This window comes from Ranitomeya variabilis, chromosome 2, assembly GCF_051348905.1.
Source record: "Ranitomeya variabilis isolate aRanVar5 chromosome 2, aRanVar5.hap1, whole genome shotgun sequence".
NCBI lineage: Eukaryota > Metazoa > Chordata > Amphibia > Anura > Dendrobatidae > Ranitomeya > Ranitomeya variabilis.
The window spans coordinates 24,125,999-24,147,311 of NC_135233.1; the positions used below are offsets into that span (position 1 = coordinate 24,125,999).

The following is a 21,313-nucleotide window of genomic DNA, read 5'->3' on the forward strand; positions in this document are numbered from 1 at the left end:
TCACTTTAATTCAGTAAATGAGTCTGTTATTATTTCAAATAAAATACTTTAGTCTGGGTGTCTGTGTTTATTTACAACATGACTATGGGATTAGTAATGGATAGGTGTCTTATAGATGCCTCTCCATTACTAACCCCTGGGCTTGATGGCATCTGACAATACAAAGATGACATCAACCTCAATACTATCACTTCACTTGCCACTAGGGTTGAGCGACTTTCATTTTTTTAAGATCGAGTAGGGTTTTGGGAAACCCGATTTTGTCCAGAGTCGAGTCGAGTGCAGTCGGCCGATTATCGCTAAAAGTCGGGGATCGACCGAAACACGAAACCCAATGCAAGTCAATGGGGAAGCATAGTCGGCAGTGAGTGGAGGCCAGGAAAACACCTACAGTGCCCATTTTAATGCCAAAAACATCCATTCTTGTTTCTGAAGCTTGCCAATCTTAATTAACTGTATAATAATAGTTGGGCATAGGGAATTGGGGGAAAGTTGTGGGGGGAGTAGGGCTGGCTCAAGTTTTTCGTGGGCCCAGGAAATGCGGACTACGTCACGGCGGTGTTGAAGGGAAAGGTAAGTATTTAAACGTTGCAAGTGCTGTGATCCTGAGCAAGCAGGGGGGGGGCCCACTCGTTCGCATTGGCACTGGCACAGGGCCCCTCAAAGTACGGCGGTGTGTTTGCATGGCGGGGGCGCCTCCCACCAGCAGCGACACTTTTGCGTACTCTGAGGGGCCCTGTGCCAGTGACGTCGCCAACGAGTATGCCCCCCCACCTGATGAAGGAACCTGCACTTTCATCTGCACCTTCCTCTTTGTCCCTGTGTAAGGTGGTATAACATGCGGGAAGGGGAACCTTACTTTCAGCAGGGTCAGATTCTGGCTGTGTAGAGTACAAGGGGAATGTAGTGGTCTAGGTCAATGTACCAGCAGACTCATTTAGCAGTGGCTGGGCAATGGGCAGGATGAGGAGGAAACAGATATAGGGCCAAAGAATAAAGTAGGCTAAATGCAGTTCAAAATTGGTAACAGGACTAAACAGGCGGCATTGCTTTGTTCAGTGGAGTAGCAAACCCAAGAGCAGCAGACACTGTTTCAAGGGCCTAACCACACTAGTAGGCCAAATGCAGTTTAATATCTGATAGTATAGGGCGAAAGCCAGAATGTGGAAGCTCAGCTTTGTTCAGTTGAGGACAACACCAGGGAGGGGCAGACACCTTTAGTAGGCCGGAAAAGCCTATTGCATTTTTTAAAATGGTAATTTGGAGCAGAAGGTTGAAGCTCAGCTTTATTTAGTTGAGGACAACACCAGGCAGGGGCACACAGACAGACACCTTTAGTAGGCCGGAAAAGCCTATTGCATTTTTTAAAATGGTAATTTGGAGCAGAAGGTTGAAGCTCAGCTTTATTTAGTTGAGGGCAACACCAGGGAGGGGCAGAAGCCGTTAGTAGGCCCTAACCACCATTTTTTTTTTTAAAAACCACTTAATGAGAGCCGGAAGGTTGAAGCTCAGCTTTATTCAGTTGAGGACAACACCAGGCAGGGGCACACAGACAGACACCTTTAGTAGGCCGGAAAAGCCTATTGCATTTTTTAAAATGGTAATTTGGAGCAGAAGGTTGAAGCTCAGCTTTATTTAGTTGAGGACAACACCAGGCAGGGGCACACAGACAGACACCTTTAGTAGGCCGGAAAAGCCTATTGCATTTTTTAAAATGGTAATTTGGAGCAGAAGGTTGAAGCTCAGCTTTATTTAGTTGAGGACAACACCAGGGAGGGGCAGAAGCCGTTAGTAGGCCCTAACCAAAGTTGAAGGCCAAATGCAGTTTAATTTCTGATACTATAGGCCGAAAGCCAGAAGGTGGAAGCTCCGATTTAGACAGTGGAGGACAATTTGAATTAGGGACTGCAGACAGACTTAGTAGGCTGTCCCCTGTGGACCATGCATCCAACACATTAACCCATTGCGCCGTAATGGACACGTAATCTTCCGTGGCCATGCCTACAGGTCCATGCGTCTGTTGTCAGGTGCACCTTTGTACTCACAGATTGCCAGAGTGCATGGACAATGCGGTCTTCTACATGCTGGTGGAGGGTTGGGATGGCTTTTCTCGCAAAAGAAGTGTCGACTGGTTAGCTTGTAGCGTGGTACAGCGTAGTCCATCATGGCCTTATTAATAGTAAATAAAATATATAACTAGGCTCTATGAACTTTTAAATAGGTTCCAGGGGTACACGGGCAGCATTGGTGTGGTCAGTGGAGGAGTATTGCAAGTAGGGGCTGCAGACAGGCTATCAAAGGCCTAAAATACCAAACAGTAGGCACTCATGGCAGTTTTACATCGGTTACATGGATACACAGGCAGGCACTCCAGGCAGCATTGTGGTCAGTGGAGGAGTATTGCAAGTAGGGGCCGCAGACAGGCTATCAAAGGCCTAAAATAACAAACAGTAGGCAGTCATGGCAGTTTTACATCGGTTACATGGATACACAGGCAGGCACTCCAGGCAGCATTGTGGTCAGTGGAGGAGTATTGCAAGTAGGGGCCGCAGACAGGCTATCAAAGGCCTAAAATAACAAACAGTAGGCAGTCATGGCAGTTTTACATCGGTTACATGGATACACAGGCAGGCACTCCAGGCAGCATTGTGGTCAGTGGAGGAGTATTGCAAGTAGGGGCCGCAGACAGGCTATCAAAGGCCTAAAATAACAAACAATAGGCTCATTGCAGTTTTACAGCGGTTACATGGATACACAGGCAGCTAGGTGGTGAGTGGAGGAGTATTTAAAGTAAGGACCGCAGACAGGCTATCAAAGGCCTAACATAACAAACAATAGGCTCATGGCAGTTTTACAGCGGTTACATGGATAGACGGGCAGGCAGCTTGGTGGTGAGTGGAGGAGTATTTAAAGTAGGGACCGCAGACAGGCTATCAAAGGCCTAACATAACAAACAATAGGCTCATGGCAGTTTTACAGCGGTTACATGGATACACGGGCAGGCAGCTTGGTGGTGAGTGGAGGAGTATTTAAAGTAGGGACCGCAGACAGGCTTCAAAGGCCTAACATAAGAAAATGGGCTGGCTGTAGGCACTTTATAATTGGTTCCAGGGGTACACGGGCAGCAGTGGTCTGGTCAGTGGAGGACTAGTGGAAGGAGGGACCGCAGACAGGCTTCAAAGGCCTAACATAAAAAAATGGGCTGGCTGTAGGCACTTTATAATTGGTTCCAGGGGTACACGGGCAGCAGTGGTCTGGTCAGTGGAGGACTAGTGGAAGGAGGGACCGCAGACAGGCTTCAAAGGCCTAACATAAAAAAATGGGCTGGCTGTAGGCACTTTATAATTGGTTCCAGGGGTACACGGGCAGCAGTGGTCTGGTCAGTGGAGGACTAGTGGAAGGAGGGACCGCAGACAGGCTTCAAAGGCCTAACATAAAAAAATGGGCTGGCTGTAGGCACTTTATAATTGGTTCCAGGGGTACACGGGCAGCAGTGGTCTGGCCAGTGGAGGACTAGTGGAAGGAGGGACCGCAGACAGGCTTCAAAGGCCTAACATAAAAAAATGGGCTGGCTGTAGGCACTTTATAATTGGTTCCAGGGGTACACGGGCAGCAGTGGTCTGGTCAGTGGAGGACTAGTGGAAGGAGGGACCGCAGACAGGCTTCAAAGGCCTAAAATAACAAACAATAGGCTCATGGCAGTTTTACAGCGGTTACATGGATACACGGGCAGGCAGCTTGGTGGTGAGTGGAGGAGTATTTAAAGTAGGGACCGCAGACAGGCTATCAAAGGCCTAAAATAACAAACAATAGGCTCATGGCAGTTTTACAGCGGTTACATGGATACACAGGCAGCTTGGTGGTGAGTGGAGGAGTAGTGCAAGGAGTGTCTGTCCCAGTACTCCCAAAATATAAATAGATGTTAATGTCTCGCAAAACAACCAAAACAAAAAAAAAGGTGGCATACTTAGGTACAGGGGTGGGCTCATCTGCTGAGTTTCTGACATAGTAATTTGGCAGTAACTATTTAATGGTGCCAATATAGGACACAGACACAGACTACTTTAAGTTGCATCATAGATGTCTACAAATTTGTATTGTCAGTGCCAGACATTGAATGATGTCAGCGAATAGACTAAAGATTGGTGGAGCTGTGCGACATAATTTTGCATGTGGTAGAGCACATTTTGAGCTGGGGTAGGGGGGAACTCTCTAGAGGCCGGCGGGACCGCCCCAGGGCCCCTCATGTTACAACGGTGTGTCTGACGTTGGGTGCGCACCACCACCGCCAGAGACACTACATTGTACTATGAGGGACCCAGTAGCAATGCCGTCAACCAAAAGCGAGCACACCCACCTCTTCAGACAAACAGCAGTCTCACGGGTGCTTGCGCCAAGTCGCGATACCACGGCCCCGTGTGGGGAGTTTTGCCATTTAGGGAGGTGTAAACATGTCGTATGCTGTACAATCAGCTGCAGCAAATTAGACATTAGAAAAGTAATTCACAGGCAAGAGCCTTTCATAGGAAAGCTAGGTGTCGGCCGGGCAAGGTGGGGCAAAAGATTTCGAAATCCAGTTGTGGTTCATTTTAATGAATGTTAGATCGTCAACATTTTGGGTAGCCAGACGAGTCCTTTTTTCGGTTAATATTGAACCTGCAGCACTGAATACTCTTTCTGATAGGACACTTGCTGCCGGGCAAGCAAGCTCCTGCAATGCATATTCTGCCAATTCTGGCCAGGTGTCTAATTTGGAGGCCCAGTAATCAAATGGGAATGACGGTTGAGGGAGAACATCGATAAGGGATGAAAAATAGTTAGTAACCATACTGGACAAATGTTGTCTCCTGTCACTTTCAATTGATGCAGCAGTACCTGTCCTGTCTGCGGTCATAGCAAAATCACTCCACAACCTGGTCAGAAAACCCCTCTGTCCAATGCCACTTCTGATGTGTGCACCCCTAACACTCCTAGTCTGCTGCCCCCTGGAGCTCGTGTGAGAACGATCACGTGCGCTGTGTGCTGGGAATGCCTGAAGCAAACGGTCAACAAGAGTTGATTGTTTGGTTGCTAATATTAGTTCCAAGTTCTCATGTGGCATAATATTTTGCAATTTGCCTTTATAGCGTGGATCAAGGAGGCAGGCCAACCAGTAATCGTCATCGTTCATCATTTTCGTAATGCGTGTGTCCCTTTTTAGGATACGTAAGGCATAATCCGCCATGTGGGCCAAAGTTCCAGTTGTCAAATCTCCGGTTGTGATTGGTTGAGGGGCAGTTGCAGGCAAATCTACGTCACTTGTGTCCCTCAAAAAACCAGAACCCGGCCGTGACACGCAACCAATTTCCTGTGCCCCCGGGAAAGGTTCGGCATTAAAAATATACTCATCCCCATCATCCTCCTCGTCCTCCACCTCCTCTTCGCCCGCTACCTCGTCCTGTACACTGCCCTGACCAGACAATGGCTGACTGTCATCAAGGCTTTCCTCTTCCTCTGGTGCAGACGCCTGCTGCTTTATGTGCGTCAAACTTTGCATCAGCAGACGCATTAGGGGGATGCTCATGCTTATTACGGCGTTGTCTGCACTAACCAGCCGTGTGCATTCCTCAAAACACTGAAGGACTTGACACATGTCTTGTATCTTAGACCACTGCACACCTGACAACTCCATGTCTGCCATCCTACTGCCTGCCCGTGTATCCTCCCACAAATAAATAACAGCACGCCTCTGTTCGCACAGTCTCTGAAGCATGTGCAGTGTTGAGTTCCACCTTGTTGCAACGTCTATGATTAGGCGATGCTGGGGAAGGTTCAAAGACCGCTGATAGGTCTGCATACGGCTGGCGTGTACAGGCGAACGTCGGATATGTGAGCAAAGTGCACGCACTTTGAGGAGCAGGTCGGAGAACCCAGGATAAGTTTTCAATAAGCACTGCACCACCAGGTTTAAGGTGTGAGCCAGGCAAGGAATGTGTTTCAGTTGGGAAAGGGAGATGGCAGCCATGAAATTCCTTCCGTTATCACTCACTACCTTGCCTGCCTCAAGATCTACTGTGCCCAGCCACGACTGCGTTTCTTGTTGCAAGAACTCGGACAGAACTTCCGCGGTGTGTCTGTTGTCGCCCAAGCACTTCATAGCCAATACAGCCTGCTGACGCTTGGCAGTAGCTGGCCCATAATGGGACAACTGGTGTGCAACAGTGTCATCTGCCGATGGAGTGGTTGGCAGACTGTGTTCTGTGGAAGAGCTGTAGCTTCTGCAGGAGGACGAGGAGGAGGAGGAGGAGGGGGTGCGAACGCCTACAGCCAACTGTTTCCTAGACCGTGGGCTAGGCACAACTGTCCCTAAATTGATGTCGCCTGTGGACCCTGCATCCACCACATTCACCCAGTGTGCCGTGATGGACACATAACGTCCCTGGCCATGCCTACTGGTCCATGCATCTGTAGTCAGGTGCACCTTTGTACTCACAGATTGCCTGAGTGCATGGACGATGCGCTGTTTAACATGCTGGTGCAGGGCTGGGATGGCTTTTCTGGAAAAAAAGTGTCGACTGGGTAGCTCGTATCGTGGTTCAGCGTACTCCATCAGGGCTTTGAAAGCTTCGCTTTCAACTAACCGGTAGGGCATCATCTCTAACGAGATTAGTCTAGCTATGTGGGCGTTAAAACACTGTGTACGCGGATGCGAGGATAAGTACTTCCTTTTTCTAACCAGAGTCTCATGTAGGGTGAGCTGGACTGGAGAGCTGGAGATCGTGGAACTTTCGGGTGTGCCGGTGTACATGGCAGACTGAGAGACGGTTGGAGACGGTATTGTTTCCGCCGGTGCCCTAGATGCAATATTTCCTCCTACAAAACTGGTGGTTCCCTGACCCTGACTGCTTTTGGCTGGCAAAGAAACCTGCACAGATACTGCCGGTGGTGCGGAAAATGGTGGCCTTACAGTGACGGAAGGGATGTTGCGTTGCTGACTAGCTTCATTGGCCGAGGGTGCTACAACCTTAAGGGACGTTTGGTAGTTAGTCCAGGCTTGAAAATGCATGGTGGTTAAGTGTCTATGCATGCAACTAGTATTTAGACTTTTCAGATTCTGACCTCTGCTTAAGCTAGTTGAACATTTTTGACAGATGACTTTGCGCTGATCAGTTGGATGTTGTTTAAAAAAATGCCAGACTGCACTCTTCCTAGACTCGGATCCCTTTTCAGGGATTGCAGACTGAGCTTTAACCGGATGGCCACGCTGTCCTCCAACAGGTTTTGGCTTTGACACGCGTTTTGGGCCAGATACGGGCCCGGCAGATGGAACCTGTTGCGATGTTGATGCCTGCTGCGGCCCCTCCTCCACCTCCGCTTCTGAACTACTGCCGCCTGCACCCTGTTCCCCCAATGGCTGCCAATCGGGGTCAATAACTGGGTCATCTATTACCTCCTCTTCGAGCTCGTGTGCAACTTCGTCTGTGTCACTGTGTCGGTCGGTGGTATAGCGTTCGTGGCGGGGCAACATAGTCTCATCAGGGTCTGATTGTGGATCTGTACCCTGAGAGGGCAATGTGGTGGTCTGAGTCAAAGGAGCAGCATAGTACTCTGGCTGTGGCTGTGCATCAGTGCACTCCATGTCAGAATCTACTTGTAATGGGCATGGCCTGTTAAATGTTTCACTTTCTAAGCCAGGGACGGTATGTGTAAAGAGCTCCATGGAGTGACCCGTTGTGTCGCCTGCTGCATCCTTCTCTCTTGTTGTAGTTTTTGCTGAGGAGGACAAGGAAGCGACTTGTCCCTGACCGTGAACATCCACAAGCGACGCGCTGCTTTTACATTTACCAGTTTCGGAAGAGGAGGCAAAAGAGCTAGAGGCTGAGTCTGCAATGTAAGCCAAAACTTGCTGTTGCTGCTCCGCCTTTAAAAGCGGTTTTCCTACTCCCAGAAAAGAGAGCGTTCGAGGCCTTGTGTAGCCTGACGACGAAACTGGCTCCACAGCTCCAGACTTAGGTGGAATATTTTTATCCCCACGACCACCTGATGCTCCACTACCACTACCATCATTACCAGCTGACAATGAACGCCCACGACGACCTCTTGCACCAGACTTCCTCATTGTTTTAAAATCTTAACCAAAGTAACTTTATTTGTTGCTGTCAAACAACTTACACGGTGAGCTATAACTTCAGTATGATTTCAATATCCCTTAACAGGTTGGTGAGACCACAAGGAAAATCAGGCACAATGTTACACACTCTGTTTTCTGTGGCACAAAATCACAGAGATGACACACACGCAGGACTGTCACTCAAGCACTAATGTCAATATTAATCTCCCACCTAATTTATTTATTTTTTTTTTTCAGGGAGACTTTAGAAACCAAATAATATTAAAAAAACCACAAAAAAAAATAGCCTTTCTATGGCCCACTGAATGAGAGAGGTGGCACACCCAGGAGTCAAGACTGGCACACAAGCTGAAAGGGCAATATTACTCTCCCACTGTTTTTTTATTTATTTATTTTTTTTTTCAGGGAGACTTTAGAAACCAAATAATAAGAAAAAAAATAAATAAATAAATAGGCTTTCTATGGCCCACTGAATGAGAGAGAGAGGTGGCACACCCAGGAGTCAAGACTGGCACACAAGCTGAAAGGGCAATATTACTCTCCCACTGTTTTTTTATGTTTTTTTTTTTTTTTTCAGGGAGACTTTAGAAACCAAATAATAAGAAAAAAAATAAATAAATAAATAGGCTTTCTATAGCCCACTGAATGAGAGATAGCACACACAGCAGTGGCACACAAGCCCTGACTGAGGCCAATATTTTTCTCCCACTGATTGATGTAGTGTTTTTGTGTTGAGGTAGAATTTAGAACACAAATCACGGAAAAAATAAATAGGCTTTCTATGGCCCACTCAGTGAGAGATGGCACACACAGGGATGGCACTGTAGCAGAAATGCCAATCTTAATCTCCCACAAAAAAAACAAAAAAAAAACAGGGACTGTCCTACAATTACTATCTCCCTGCAGTAATCTCAGCCAGGTATGGCAGGCAGCAATAGGAGTGGACTGATGCACAAATTAAATAAAAAGTGTGGACAAACAAAAAAGATAGCTGTGCAGAAAGGAAGGAACAAGAGGATATGTGCTTTGAAAAAAGCAGTTGGTTTGCACAGTGGCGTACACACAGCAATACAGCTATCACGGAGCCTTCTAGGGCAGCCCAATGAGCTACAGCGCTGAGGGGAAAAAAAAAAAAAAATAGCTTCCACAGTCCCTGCACACCGAAGGTGGTGTTGGACAGTGGAAATCGCTACAGCACAAGCGGTTTGGTGGTTAGTGGACCCTGCCTAACGCTCTCCCTGCTTCTGACGAAGCGGCAGCAACCTCTCCCTAAGCTCAGATCAGCAGCAGTAAGATGGCGGTCGGCGGGAACGCCCCTTTATAGCCCCTGTGACGCCGCAGACAGCAAGCCAATCACTGCAATGCCCTTCTCTAAGATGGTGGGGACCAGGACCTATGTCATCACGCTGCCCACACTCTGCGTTCACCTTCATTGGCTGAGAAATGGCGCTTTTCGCGTCATTGAAACGCGACTTTGGCGCGAAAGTCGCGTACCGCATGGCCGACAAGCACAGGGGTCGGATCGGGTTTCATGAGACGCCGACTTAGCCAAAAGTCGGCGACTTTTGAAAATGATCGACCCGTTTCGCTCAACCCTACTTGCCACTGCAGCAGGACAAGTGGGAAGAGCAAGGCTAAGTGTTAGAATTGGCACATCTATATTCTATCCTATTCTAACTTGTCAAGCTGCGATTTTACCGTACGCGGCAGATGAAATGTGGAGTTTTCAAGGACACGGGAGTGTAAAAATCGGACAGCACTTGCATGGTCCGAGTGTCGTGCGATTTTTTTAATCACACCCATTGACTTGCATTGGCGAGTCTCATCCGAGATATCATGCCAATCGCAGCATGCTGCCCGATCTGAGCTCAGAAAAAAAATCGCAGATGAGCCAGATTGCACTCACCATTTTTCTCGCAGATGAGCCCTAAGTTGTCAATCATGAAGTACACGCAGCCCCCCGCCATTGTAAGCAGGAAGCTGGAAAATGGAGGAGTGGTTCACTCCTGAAGAATAATTTTAGTAATTCTTAAACCACAGATTAAAAAAAAAGTAATTTTTATCAATTTTTTGTTTAATTGACAAGATCTCTGCTTGCTGTCAGAGGCTGGAAACATTATTGTTTACATGCAATGGCTAAAAACTGATCTGGTCTTAATCAGCTGAGCGTTTGTAACAATTAGGCCTAGTGTAGACAATCCTCTGTGAGATAAGTACATCAGCAGCACAATCCTCTGTTCCGTGTTGATAGTTTGTTACATTGTATCAGTGCAGGTAAAATGTATCAATGTGGTTTCCAGGTTGCTCAGCTCACAGAGGATTGTCCAGACTGGATACAAATGTATCATGTTATTCCTCCATCTCATCACTACATCTGACACAATCCATTCACCTTAATGACCGTCCCGAACACCATGGGGAAAAAAAACACTAAAAATTATCAACTGGAACTACCCAATGTGCCATCACGGGCAGGAGAATAGTGATGTCATGGGCAGATACAATATAAAAAGGCAACGGAAATCATATAAATGATGCAGCCGAGACACAAGTGAGGGCCCCTGATCAGTCAACACTGCAAAGTGTGAGGTTAACCCGCAAAAAAAATGCACACATAGCTGCGGAAATTTACAAAAAAATGTTGTTGCTGCCAACACAATTATTGGAGCCACTACTCATGTGTCCACCCCAACAACGAAGAAGTTGGACTCAAAAATAATATAATCACCTGATTTGCATAACGGGCAAAAATATTATCGTAGTTCCCGTCTTGATATCTTTTTAAAACAGCCTGTATGTGGGGAAGAAAAATAAGTATTAAGAGAAAATATTACAACTATTATGCAGCTACTATGATAAACTGAAAAAGTGGCCATCAATAATGGTTTCTCCTATACTTATTACTGCAGGGAAGTCCTGAAAAATGTCTTTCCTCGTACATAAAACAGAGATGTCCCTATGTTGCTGTAACATTGCAAAAGAGCAGAAGGTTCCTCAAATATGAGAATGGGGAAAGGGGTGTGGTCCAAGGATGCTCCTCCCCCGAGGAACTGTCCTGGAGTAGAAAGCTGATGTTTGGTTCTAAAGTTCTGTGCTTATATCATCCCGCGTGCTATTCTCAGCCTATCATTTGTATTGTCAGTGTGTGAATACAATAAACATTTCTGCCTGTAGGTTTAATTATGTTTCTAATGTCTTTGTGAATATATTATTTTGTATATGATTGGATTTCTGCCACGTGTGTGCATAGGACCTTCAGAAGGTCAAATAATATATCAACTTTCAGTCAGAGTTAATGAATAATTACGGAAAATGTAATTAATATTTAATTAATGCCATGGGAATAGCATAGATGGTGGAGTGACCTCATCTAATTACCTGAACCTCCATCATGTGTATATAGCTCACTGCTAATGTATCGGATATGACAGAAATGCAAGAATGTGACAGATAAATTAATAGATACAGCGGCATAAACAGAGTCCAACGGGCCTCAGTGCAAAATATGGACCTTGGCCCCCACCTCCATGTTGGTCAGATATATGGGCCCTTGTAGCATCCTAGATGCTATAAAGACAAATGTGTTTACCCTCCATGTAATAATTTCTCCATTCAGGCACCTTCCTGTAAATTTTTCCTATGCTGGCCCCTTTCTGTAATAATGTCCCCCATCAAAGGCCCCTTCCTGGTAAAATATCCCCCATCCTAGGCTCCTTCCTGCTATAACGTTGCCTGTCCTGGGTCCTTCCCTGGTATAATGTCCCCTGTCCTGGGCCCCTTACTGTAATAATGTCCTCCATTTGGCCCATTCCTTTAACAATGTCCATCATCCTGGTATAATGTCCCCCATCATAGTCCCCTTCCTGGTAAAATGTCACCCATCCTAGGCTCCTTCCTGCTATAACGACCCCTGTCCTGGGTCCTTCCTTGGTATAATGTCACCCATCCTAGGCCCCTTTCTGGTATAATATCTCCTGTTCTGGGCCCCTTAATGTAATAATGTCTCCCATCTTGGCTCATTCCTTAACGACCAGTGGTATTTTTGGTTTTGCACTTTCATTTTTTGCTCCCTTTTTTCCCCAGAGCCATAACTTTTAATTTTTCCATCAATATGGCCATGTGAGGGCTTGTTTTTTGTGGAACGAGCTGTACTTTTGAGTGACACCATTGGTTTTACCATAACGTGTACTCGAAAACAGGAAAAAATTCCAAGTGTGGTGAAATTGCAAATAAAGTGCAATCCCACACTTGTTTTTTGTTTGGCTTTTTTACTAGGCTCACTAACTGCTAAAACTGACTTGCCATTATGATTCTCCAGGTCATTACGAGTTCATAGACACCAAACATGTCTAGGTTCTTTTTTATCTACGTGGTGAAAAAAATTTCCAAACTTTGTTAAAAAAAAAAATTGCGCCATTTTCTGATACCCGCAGCGTCTCCATTTTTTCTGATCTCGGGTTGGATGAGGGCTTAATTTTTGCGCACCAAGCTGACATTTTTAATGATACCATTTTGGGGCAGATATGTTATTTTGATCACCCATTATTGCATTTCAATGCAATGTCGTAGTGACCAAAAAAAAGGTAATTGTGGCATTTTTTATTTTTTTCTCGCTACAGCTTTTAGCGATCAGGTTAATCTTTTTTTATTGATAGATTGGGAAAGATGTGAGCTCACCGCCGGAGCCCACATCAAAGGGAGAGAGTACGACATTGGCGTAAATTTACGCCCATTGTTGGAAAGGGGATAACAATGTCCCTCATCCTGGTATAATGTCCCCCATCATGGAACCCTTCATGGTATAATGTCCCCCATTTTATAACAGTGTCCTCCATCCTGCGATAACGTCCCCTATCCTGGGTCCTTTCCAGGTATAATGTCCCCTGTCCTTGGTCCCTTACTGTAATAATGTCCCCATCTTGGCCCCTTCTTGGTATAATATCCCCTGTCCTTGGCCCCTTACTGTTATAATGTCCCCCATCTTGGCCCCTTCTTGGTATAATATCCCCTGTTGTTGGCCCCTTACTGTAATAATGTCCTCCATCTTGGCCCCTTCTTGGTATAATATCCCCTGTCCTTGGCTCCTTACTGTAATAATGTCCTCCATCTTGGCCCATTCCTTTAACAATGTCCCTCATCCTGGTATAATGACCCCCATCCTGTTATGCTGATTCCCATCCTGGGCACCATCCTCTTATAATAACGACCACTTGGATATTAAACCACATTTGGCAACAGAATGGGTGACAAATTGATGAAAGTAATTAATTAGACTAACAGTAATGTACCTTTTGATTGTTTAGGCTGAGCCTCGAGCCAAAGTCACTGGAAGAGAAATAAATACAAATGTTACATAAAAAAAAAAAAAAAAGAAAATAGCTACATCCAGACGTTACTGAATCTCTACTTTTCTTAATCTAAAATATTTGCATATCAATGATATATACCGTGGGGGAAATAATCCCTTGATCCCTTGCCAAATACTTATTTCTCACTGCAAAATGCAAATACATTTATATAATTTATACAATGTGATTTTTGGATTTTATTTTTGATATTCTATCTCTCAATGTTGAAATTAACCTTCCCTTAAAAGTATAGACTGTTCATGTGTTTGTCAGTGGGCAAACTCACAAAATCAGCAAGGGATCAAATACTTCTTTCCCCCACTGTAAAGGTGCAGACACCCAAAATGATCATGTAATCCACAGCTCTGATCAGTGCCTTGTATCTACCTCCGGTTACTCCCCCATACTTTACACTTCAGCTCTACTTTATAAATATTGTCAGATATTTGAACAGGAGAGTCTACTGGAGCTCTAAGACAAGTCTTATATGGGAACCTTATTAACCCCTTACCTTAGCGTAGGATCGCTGGGATACATTGGTGCTTGGTTTCTATTTCTTTGGACTTGTTTGCTGTTTTCAGATCTAATTTGAAGTTACAGACTGATTATTTTATATATAGATGAACAGAAAATGTGTGAAAAACATATATCCTTCAAATGCAGAATCTAACATCAATGTCCGGTGCAGGGATGTTTTGCTGTTGCTGTATGGCCACTTTATGCATTAATTTGATACCACTTCCCAAACTCCTTTGCTGTCACAGCACTGAGAAGGTTTCCGTGGCTGCAAGTTACTTCTCATCTAGAACAAGAAGTTGACTAGGCCCTGCCGCATTTTATAGGGGCCTCTTTCCCAACATTATATTTTAAACACTTAAATATGTATTTATAGGGGTTTTTTCTTTCTGATACAGATCTTAAAATCCCCTTCTTCCCTTCACATATCCTATATATACATGATAAGATCCTGTCTGCAGCCACCACTAGGGGGAGCTCCCTGAATACAGAGAAACATGATAAGATTCTGTCTGCAGCCACCACTAGGGGGAGCTCCCTGTATGCTGCTGCCAGGATCATATTCCTCGCCAACCGTTACACCGATGCCTCTACCTTGTGCCAGTCATTACACTGGCTACCCATCCAATCCAGAATCCAGTACAAAACTACTACCCTCATCCACAAAGCACTCCATGGCTCAGCACCACCCTACATCTCCTCTCTGGTCTCAGTCTACCAACCTACCCGTGCCCTCCGCTCTGCTAATGACCTCAGGTTAGCATCCTCAATAATCAGAACCTCCCACTCCCGTCTCCAAGACTTTACACGTGCGGCGCCGATTCTTTGGAATGCACTACCTAGGTTAATACGATTAATCCCCAATCCCCACAGTTTTAAGCGTGCACTAAAAACTCATTTGTTCAGATTGGCCTACCGCCTCAACGCATTAACCTAATTATCCCTGTGTGGCCTATTAATAAAAAAACAACAACATAATCACGTTCCTTCATCATGTTCTCATACACTTTATGCAGTTAATAGCCTCTGTGTCTGTACTGTTACATACTTAGGCAGTTAACTGGTTCATGCAGCTTTACATGAACACCCGAGCCTTACACTATGGCTGGTCCAAATAACTAAAGCAATTGTTACCATCCACCTCTTGTGTCTCCCCTTTTCCTCATAGATTGTAAGCTTGCGAGCAGCAGGGCCCTCATTCCTCCTGGTATCTGTTTTGAACTGTGATTTCTGTTATGCTGTAATGTCTATTGTCTGTATAAGTCCCCTCTATAAGTTGTAAAGCGCTGCAGAATATGTTGGCGCTATATAAATAAAATTATTATTATTATTATTATTATTACAGAGATACATGATAAGATCCTGTCTGCAGTCACCACTAGGGAGAGCTCCCTGTACACAGAGATACATGATAAGATCCTGTCTGCAGTCACCACTAGGGGGAGCTCCCTGTATACAGAGATACATGATAAGATCCTGTCTGCAGCCACCACTAAGGGGAGCTCCCTGTATACACAGATACATGATAAGATCCTGTCTGCAGACACCACTAGTGGGAGGTCCCTGTATACACAGATACATGATAAGATCCTGTCTGCAGACACCACTAGGGGGAGCTCCCTGTATACAGAGATACATGAAAAGATCCTGTCTACAGCCACCACTAGGGGGAGCTCCCTGTATACAGAGATACATGATAAGATCCTGTCTGCAGTCACCACTAGGGGAGCTCCCTGAATACAGAGATAGATGATAAGATCCTGTCTGCAGTCACCACTAGGGAGAGCTCCCTGTATACAGAGATACATGATAAGATCCTGTCTGCAGCCACCACTAGGGGGAGCTCCCTGTATACAGAGATACATGATAAGATCCTGTCTGCAGCCACCACTAGGGGGAGCTCCCTGTATACAGAGATACATGATAAGATCCTGTCTGCAGACACCACTAGGGGGAGCTCCCTGTATACAGAGATACATGATAAGATTCTATCTGCAGTCACCACTAGGGGGAGCTCCCTGTATACAGAGATACATGATAAGATCCTGTCTGCAGTCACTACTAGGGGGAGCTCCCTGTATACAGAGATACATGATAAGATTCTGTCTGCAGCCACCACTAGGGGGAGCTCCGTGTATATAGAGATACATGATAAGATTCTGTCTGCAGCCACCACTAGGGGGAGCTCCGTGTATATAGAGATACATGATAAGATTCTGTCTGCAGTCACCACTAGGGGGAGCTCCCTGTATACAGAGATACATGATAAGATCCTGTCTGCAGCCACCACTAGGGGGAGCTCCCTGTATACAGAGATACATGATAACATCCTGTCTGCAGTCACCACTAGGGGGAGCTCCGTGTATATAGAGATACATGATAAGATTCTGTCTGCAGTCACCACTAGGGGGAGCTCCCTGTATACAGAGATACATGATAAGATTCTGTCTGCAGTCACCACTAGGGGGAGCTCCCTGTATACAGAGATACATGACAAGATCCTGTCTGCAGTCACAACTAGGGGGAGCTCCCTGAATACAGAGATACATGATAAGATCCTGTCTGCAGCCACCACTAGGGGGAGCTCCCTGTATACAGAGATACATGATAAGATCCTGTCTGCAGACACCACTAGGGGGAGCTCCCTGTATACAGAGATACATGATAAGATCCTGTCTGCAGACACCACTAGGGGGAGCTCCCTGTATACAGAGATACATGATAAGATCCTGTCTGCAGACACCACTAGGGGGAGCTCCCTGTATACAGAGATACATGATAAGATTCTATCTGCAGTCACCACTAGGGGGAGCTCCCTGTATACAGAGATACATGATAAGATCCTGTCTGCAGTCACTACTAGGGGGAGCTCCCTGTATACAGAGATACATGATAAGATTCTGTCTGCAGCCACCACTAGGGGGAGCTCCGTGTATATAGAGATACATGATAAGATTCTGTCTGCAGCCACCACTAGGGGGAGCTCCGTGTATATAGAGATACATGATAAGATTCTGTCTGCAGTCACCACTAGGGGGAGCTCCCTGTATACAGAGATACATGATAAGATCCTGTCTGCAGCCACCACTAGGGGGAGCTCCCTGTATACAGAGATACATGATAACATCCTGTCTGCAGTCACCACTAGGGGGAGCTCCGTGTATATAGAGATACATGATAAGATTCTGTCTGCAGTCACCACTAGGGGGAGCTCCCTGTATACAGAGATACATGATAAGATTCTGTCTGCAGTCACCACTAGGGGGAGCTCCCTGTATACAGAGATACATGACAAGATCCTGTCTGCAGTCACAACTAGGGGGAGCTCCCTGAATACAGAGATACATGATAAGATCCTGTCTGCAGCCACCACTAGGGGGAGCTCCCTGTATACAGAGATACATGATAAGATCCTGTCTGCAGTCACAACTAGGGGGAGCTCCCTGAATACAGAGATACATGATAAGATTCTGTCTGCAGTCGCCACTAGGGGGAGCTCCCTGTATACAGGGATACATGATAAGATCCTGTCTGCAGCCACCACTAGGGGGAGCTCCCTGTATACAGAGATACATGATAACATCCTGTCTGCAGTCACCACTAGGGGGATCTCCCTGTATACTGAGATACATGATAAGATTCTGTCTGCAGCCACCACTAGGAGGAGCTCCCTGTATACAGAGATACATGATAAGATCCTGTCTGCAGCCACCACTAGGGGGAGCTCTCTGTATACAGAGATACATGATAAGACCCTGTCTGCAGCCACCACTAGGGGGAGCTCTCTGTATACAGAGATACATGATAAGATTCTGTCTGCAGCCACCACTAGGGGGAGCTCCCTGTATACAGAGATACATGATAAGATCCAGTCTGCAGCCACCACTAGGGGGAGCTCTCTGTATACAGAGATACATGATAAGATTCTGTCTGCAGCCACCACTAGGGGCAGCTCCCTGTATACAGAGATACATGATAAGATCCTGTCTGCAGCCACCACTAGGAGGAGCTCCCTGTATACAGAGATACATGATAAGATCCTGTCTGTTCTGATCCGGTGACCTTGGAGCCGCATGAAACTTTCTCTGGAGTAGGTGGAAACTGTACTGACCGCAAATCCTGAACTAACACCGCAACTAGAAGTAGCCGTGGGGTGTGCCTAACAAATCCTAGACACCTCAACACAGCCGGAGGACTAAATACCCCTATAGATGGAAATAGGAATACTACCTTGCCTCAGAGCAGAACCCCAAAGGATAGACAGCCCCCCACGAATAATGACTGTGAGTAGGAGAAGAAAAGACACACGCAGGTAGAAAACAGGATTTAGTAAAAGAGGCCACTCTAGCTAAATAGGAAAGGATAGGACAGAATACTAGGCGGTCAGTAATAAAACCCTTCCAAAAATATCCACCGCAGATAATACAAAAAATTCCACAATCTAACTAAAGACGTGGATTGAATATCTGCAACCCCAGAGAATCCAACAAGACTGAGAAAATACTGACACAATCTAGGCTGGACAAAAAAACACAAAAGAATAGCACTGAATTATGAAGCACACAGCATGTGTGCCACAGAAAAAAAAACAGACACTTATCTTTGCTGATTTGGCAGAAAGGCAGGAGGAACAGGCAGAGGTCCAACACCTCCCAACAACAATTGACAACTGGCAAGGACTAATGAATCCTACACACCTAAATACCCCAGTCAGAACTGCAATCAGCAGATACACCTGACCAGGACTGCAACCCAGGGACAACTGCATTACCACCTACTACCACCGGAGGGAACCCAAAAGCAGAATTCACAACAGTACCCCCCCCCCCCTTGAGGAGGGGTCACCGAACCCTCACCAGCGCCCCCAGGCCGATCAGGACGAGCCAGATGAAAGGCACGGACCAAATCAGCAGCATGGACATCAGAAGCAAAAACCCAAGAATTATCCTCCTGGCCATAACCCTTCCATTTGACAAGGTACTGAAGCCTCCGCCTCGAAAAACGAGAATCCAAAATCTTCTCAACCACATACTCCAACTCCCCATCAACCAACACGGGGGCCGGAGGATCGACAGAGGGAACAACGGGTACCACATATTTCCGCAATAAAGATCTATGGAAGACATTATGGATAGCAAAAGAGGCAGGAAGCGCCAATCGAAAAGACACCGGATTAATAATCCCAGAAATCCTATAAGGACCAATAAACCGAGGCTTAAACTTAGGGGAAGAAACCTTCATAGGAACATGACGGGAAGACAACCAAACCAGATCCCCAACCCGAAGCTGGGAACCAACACACCGACGACGGTTAGCAAAACATTGAGCCTCCTCCTGAGACAACACCAAATTGTCCACCACATGAGCCCAAATCTGCTGTAACCTGTCAACCACAGAATCCACACCAGGACAGTCAGAAGGCTCAACCTGCCCAGAAGAAAAACGAGGATGAAAACCAAAATTACAAAAAAAAGGCGAAACCAAAGTAGCCGAACTAGCCCGATTATTAAGGGCAAACTCAGCCAATGGCAAAAAGGCCACCCAATCATCCTGATCAGCAGACACAAAGCATCTCAAATAAGTCTCCAAAGTCTGATTAGTTCGCTCGGTTTGGCCATTTGTCTGAGGATGAAATGCAGAAGAAAAAGACAAATCAATGCCCAGCCTAGCACAAAAGGCCCGCCAAAACCTAGAAACAAACTGGGAACCTCTGTCGGACACAATATTCTCCGGAATACCATGCAAACGAACCACATGCTGAAAAAACAACGGAACCAACTCTGAAGAGGAAGGCAATTTAGGTAAAGGCACTAAATGAACCATCTTAGAAAACCGGTCACAAACAACCCAGATAACCGACATCCTCGGGGAAACCGCAAGATCAGAAATAAAATCCATAGAAATATGCGTCCAGGGCCTCTCGGGGACCGGCAATGGCAAAAGTAACCCACTAGCACGGGAAGAACAAGGCTTGGCCCGCGCACAAGTCCCACAGGACTGCACAAAAGAACGCACATCACGTGACAATGAAGGCCACCAAAAGGACATACCAACCAAATCTCTGGTACCAAAAATACCAGGATGACCAGCCAACACAGAACAGTGAACCTCAGAAATCACTCTACTAGTCCATCTTTCAGGAACAAACAATTTCCCCACCGGACAGCGGTCAGGTCTATTAGCCTGAAATTCCTGAAGAACCCGCCGTAAATCAGGGGAAATGGCAGAAAGGACCACCCCTTCTTTCAGAATGCCGACCGGTTCAAGGACCTCAAGAGAATCAGGCAAAAAACTCCAAGAAAGGGCATCAGCCTTAATATTCTTAGAACCCGGAAGATACGAGACCACGAAATCAAAACGGGAAAAAAACAAGGACCATCGAGCCTGTCTAGGACTAAGCCGTTTGGCAGACTCGAGGTAAATCAGATTCTTATGATCGGTCAGGACCACAATACGGTGCTTCGCTCCCTCAAGCCAATGTCGCCACTCCTCAAACGCCCACTTCATAGCCAACAACTCCCGATTGCCGACATCATAATTGCGTTCAGCAGGCGAAAACTTGCGGGAGAAGAAGGCACACGGTTTCATCAAGGAACCAACAGAATCCCTCTGAGACAAAACGGCCCCTGCCCCAATCTCAGAAGCGTCAATCTCAACCTGAAACGGAAGAGAAACATCTGGTTGGCGCAACACCGGAGCAGAAGTAAATCGACGTTTAAGCTCCTGAAAGGCAGAGACAGCCGCAGAGGACCAATTTGCCACATCAGCGCCTTTCTTCGTCAAATCGGTCAAGGGTTTAACCACGCTGCAGAAGTTAGCAATGAAACGGCGATAAAAATTTGCAAAACCCCAAAATTTCTGAAGGCTCTTCAAGGATGTGGGTTGAATCCAATCATGAATGGCCTGAACCTTAACCGGATCCATCTCCATAGATGAGGGAGAAAAAATAAAGCCCAAAAAAGAAACCTTCTGCACCCCAAAGAGACACTTAGACCCCTTCACAAACAAAGCATTGTCACGAAGGATCTGAAATACCATCCTGACCTGTTCCACATGAGACTCCCAATCATCAGAAAAAATCAAAATATCGTCCAAATATACAATCAAGAATTTATCAGTATAAGTCCGGAAGATATCATGCATGAAGGATTGAAAAACATATGGAGCATTAGTGAGCCCGAATGGCATCACAAGGTATTCAAAATGGCCTTCAGGCGTATTAAACGCAGTTTTCCATTCATCACCCTGCTTAATACGAACAAGATTATATGCCCCCCGAAGGTCAATCTTCGTAAACCAACTAGCCCCCTTAATCCTAGCAAACAAATCGGAAAGCAAA

The 21,313-nt window shown here is 46.0% G+C and overlaps 1 protein-coding gene across 2 annotated transcripts in view; it reads right to left on the reverse strand.

Annotated features, from left to right (window-relative positions):
* Positions 1 to 21,313, reverse strand: part of LOC143804232 (calpain-13-like) — a 191,502-nt gene that overhangs the window by 52,458 nt on the left and 117,731 nt on the right. For both annotated transcript variants that reach the window (XM_077282129.1, XM_077282128.1), the window contains 3 exons: positions 13,970 to 14,041; positions 13,399 to 13,435; positions 10,839 to 10,901 (listed from right to left, as the gene is read on the reverse strand). In XM_077282129.1, coding sequence (XP_077138244.1) covers positions 10,839 to 10,901; positions 13,399 to 13,435; positions 13,970 to 14,041 — 172 coding nt within the window. The remainder of the gene's footprint in view (positions 1 to 10,838; positions 10,902 to 13,398; positions 13,436 to 13,969; positions 14,042 to 21,313) is intronic.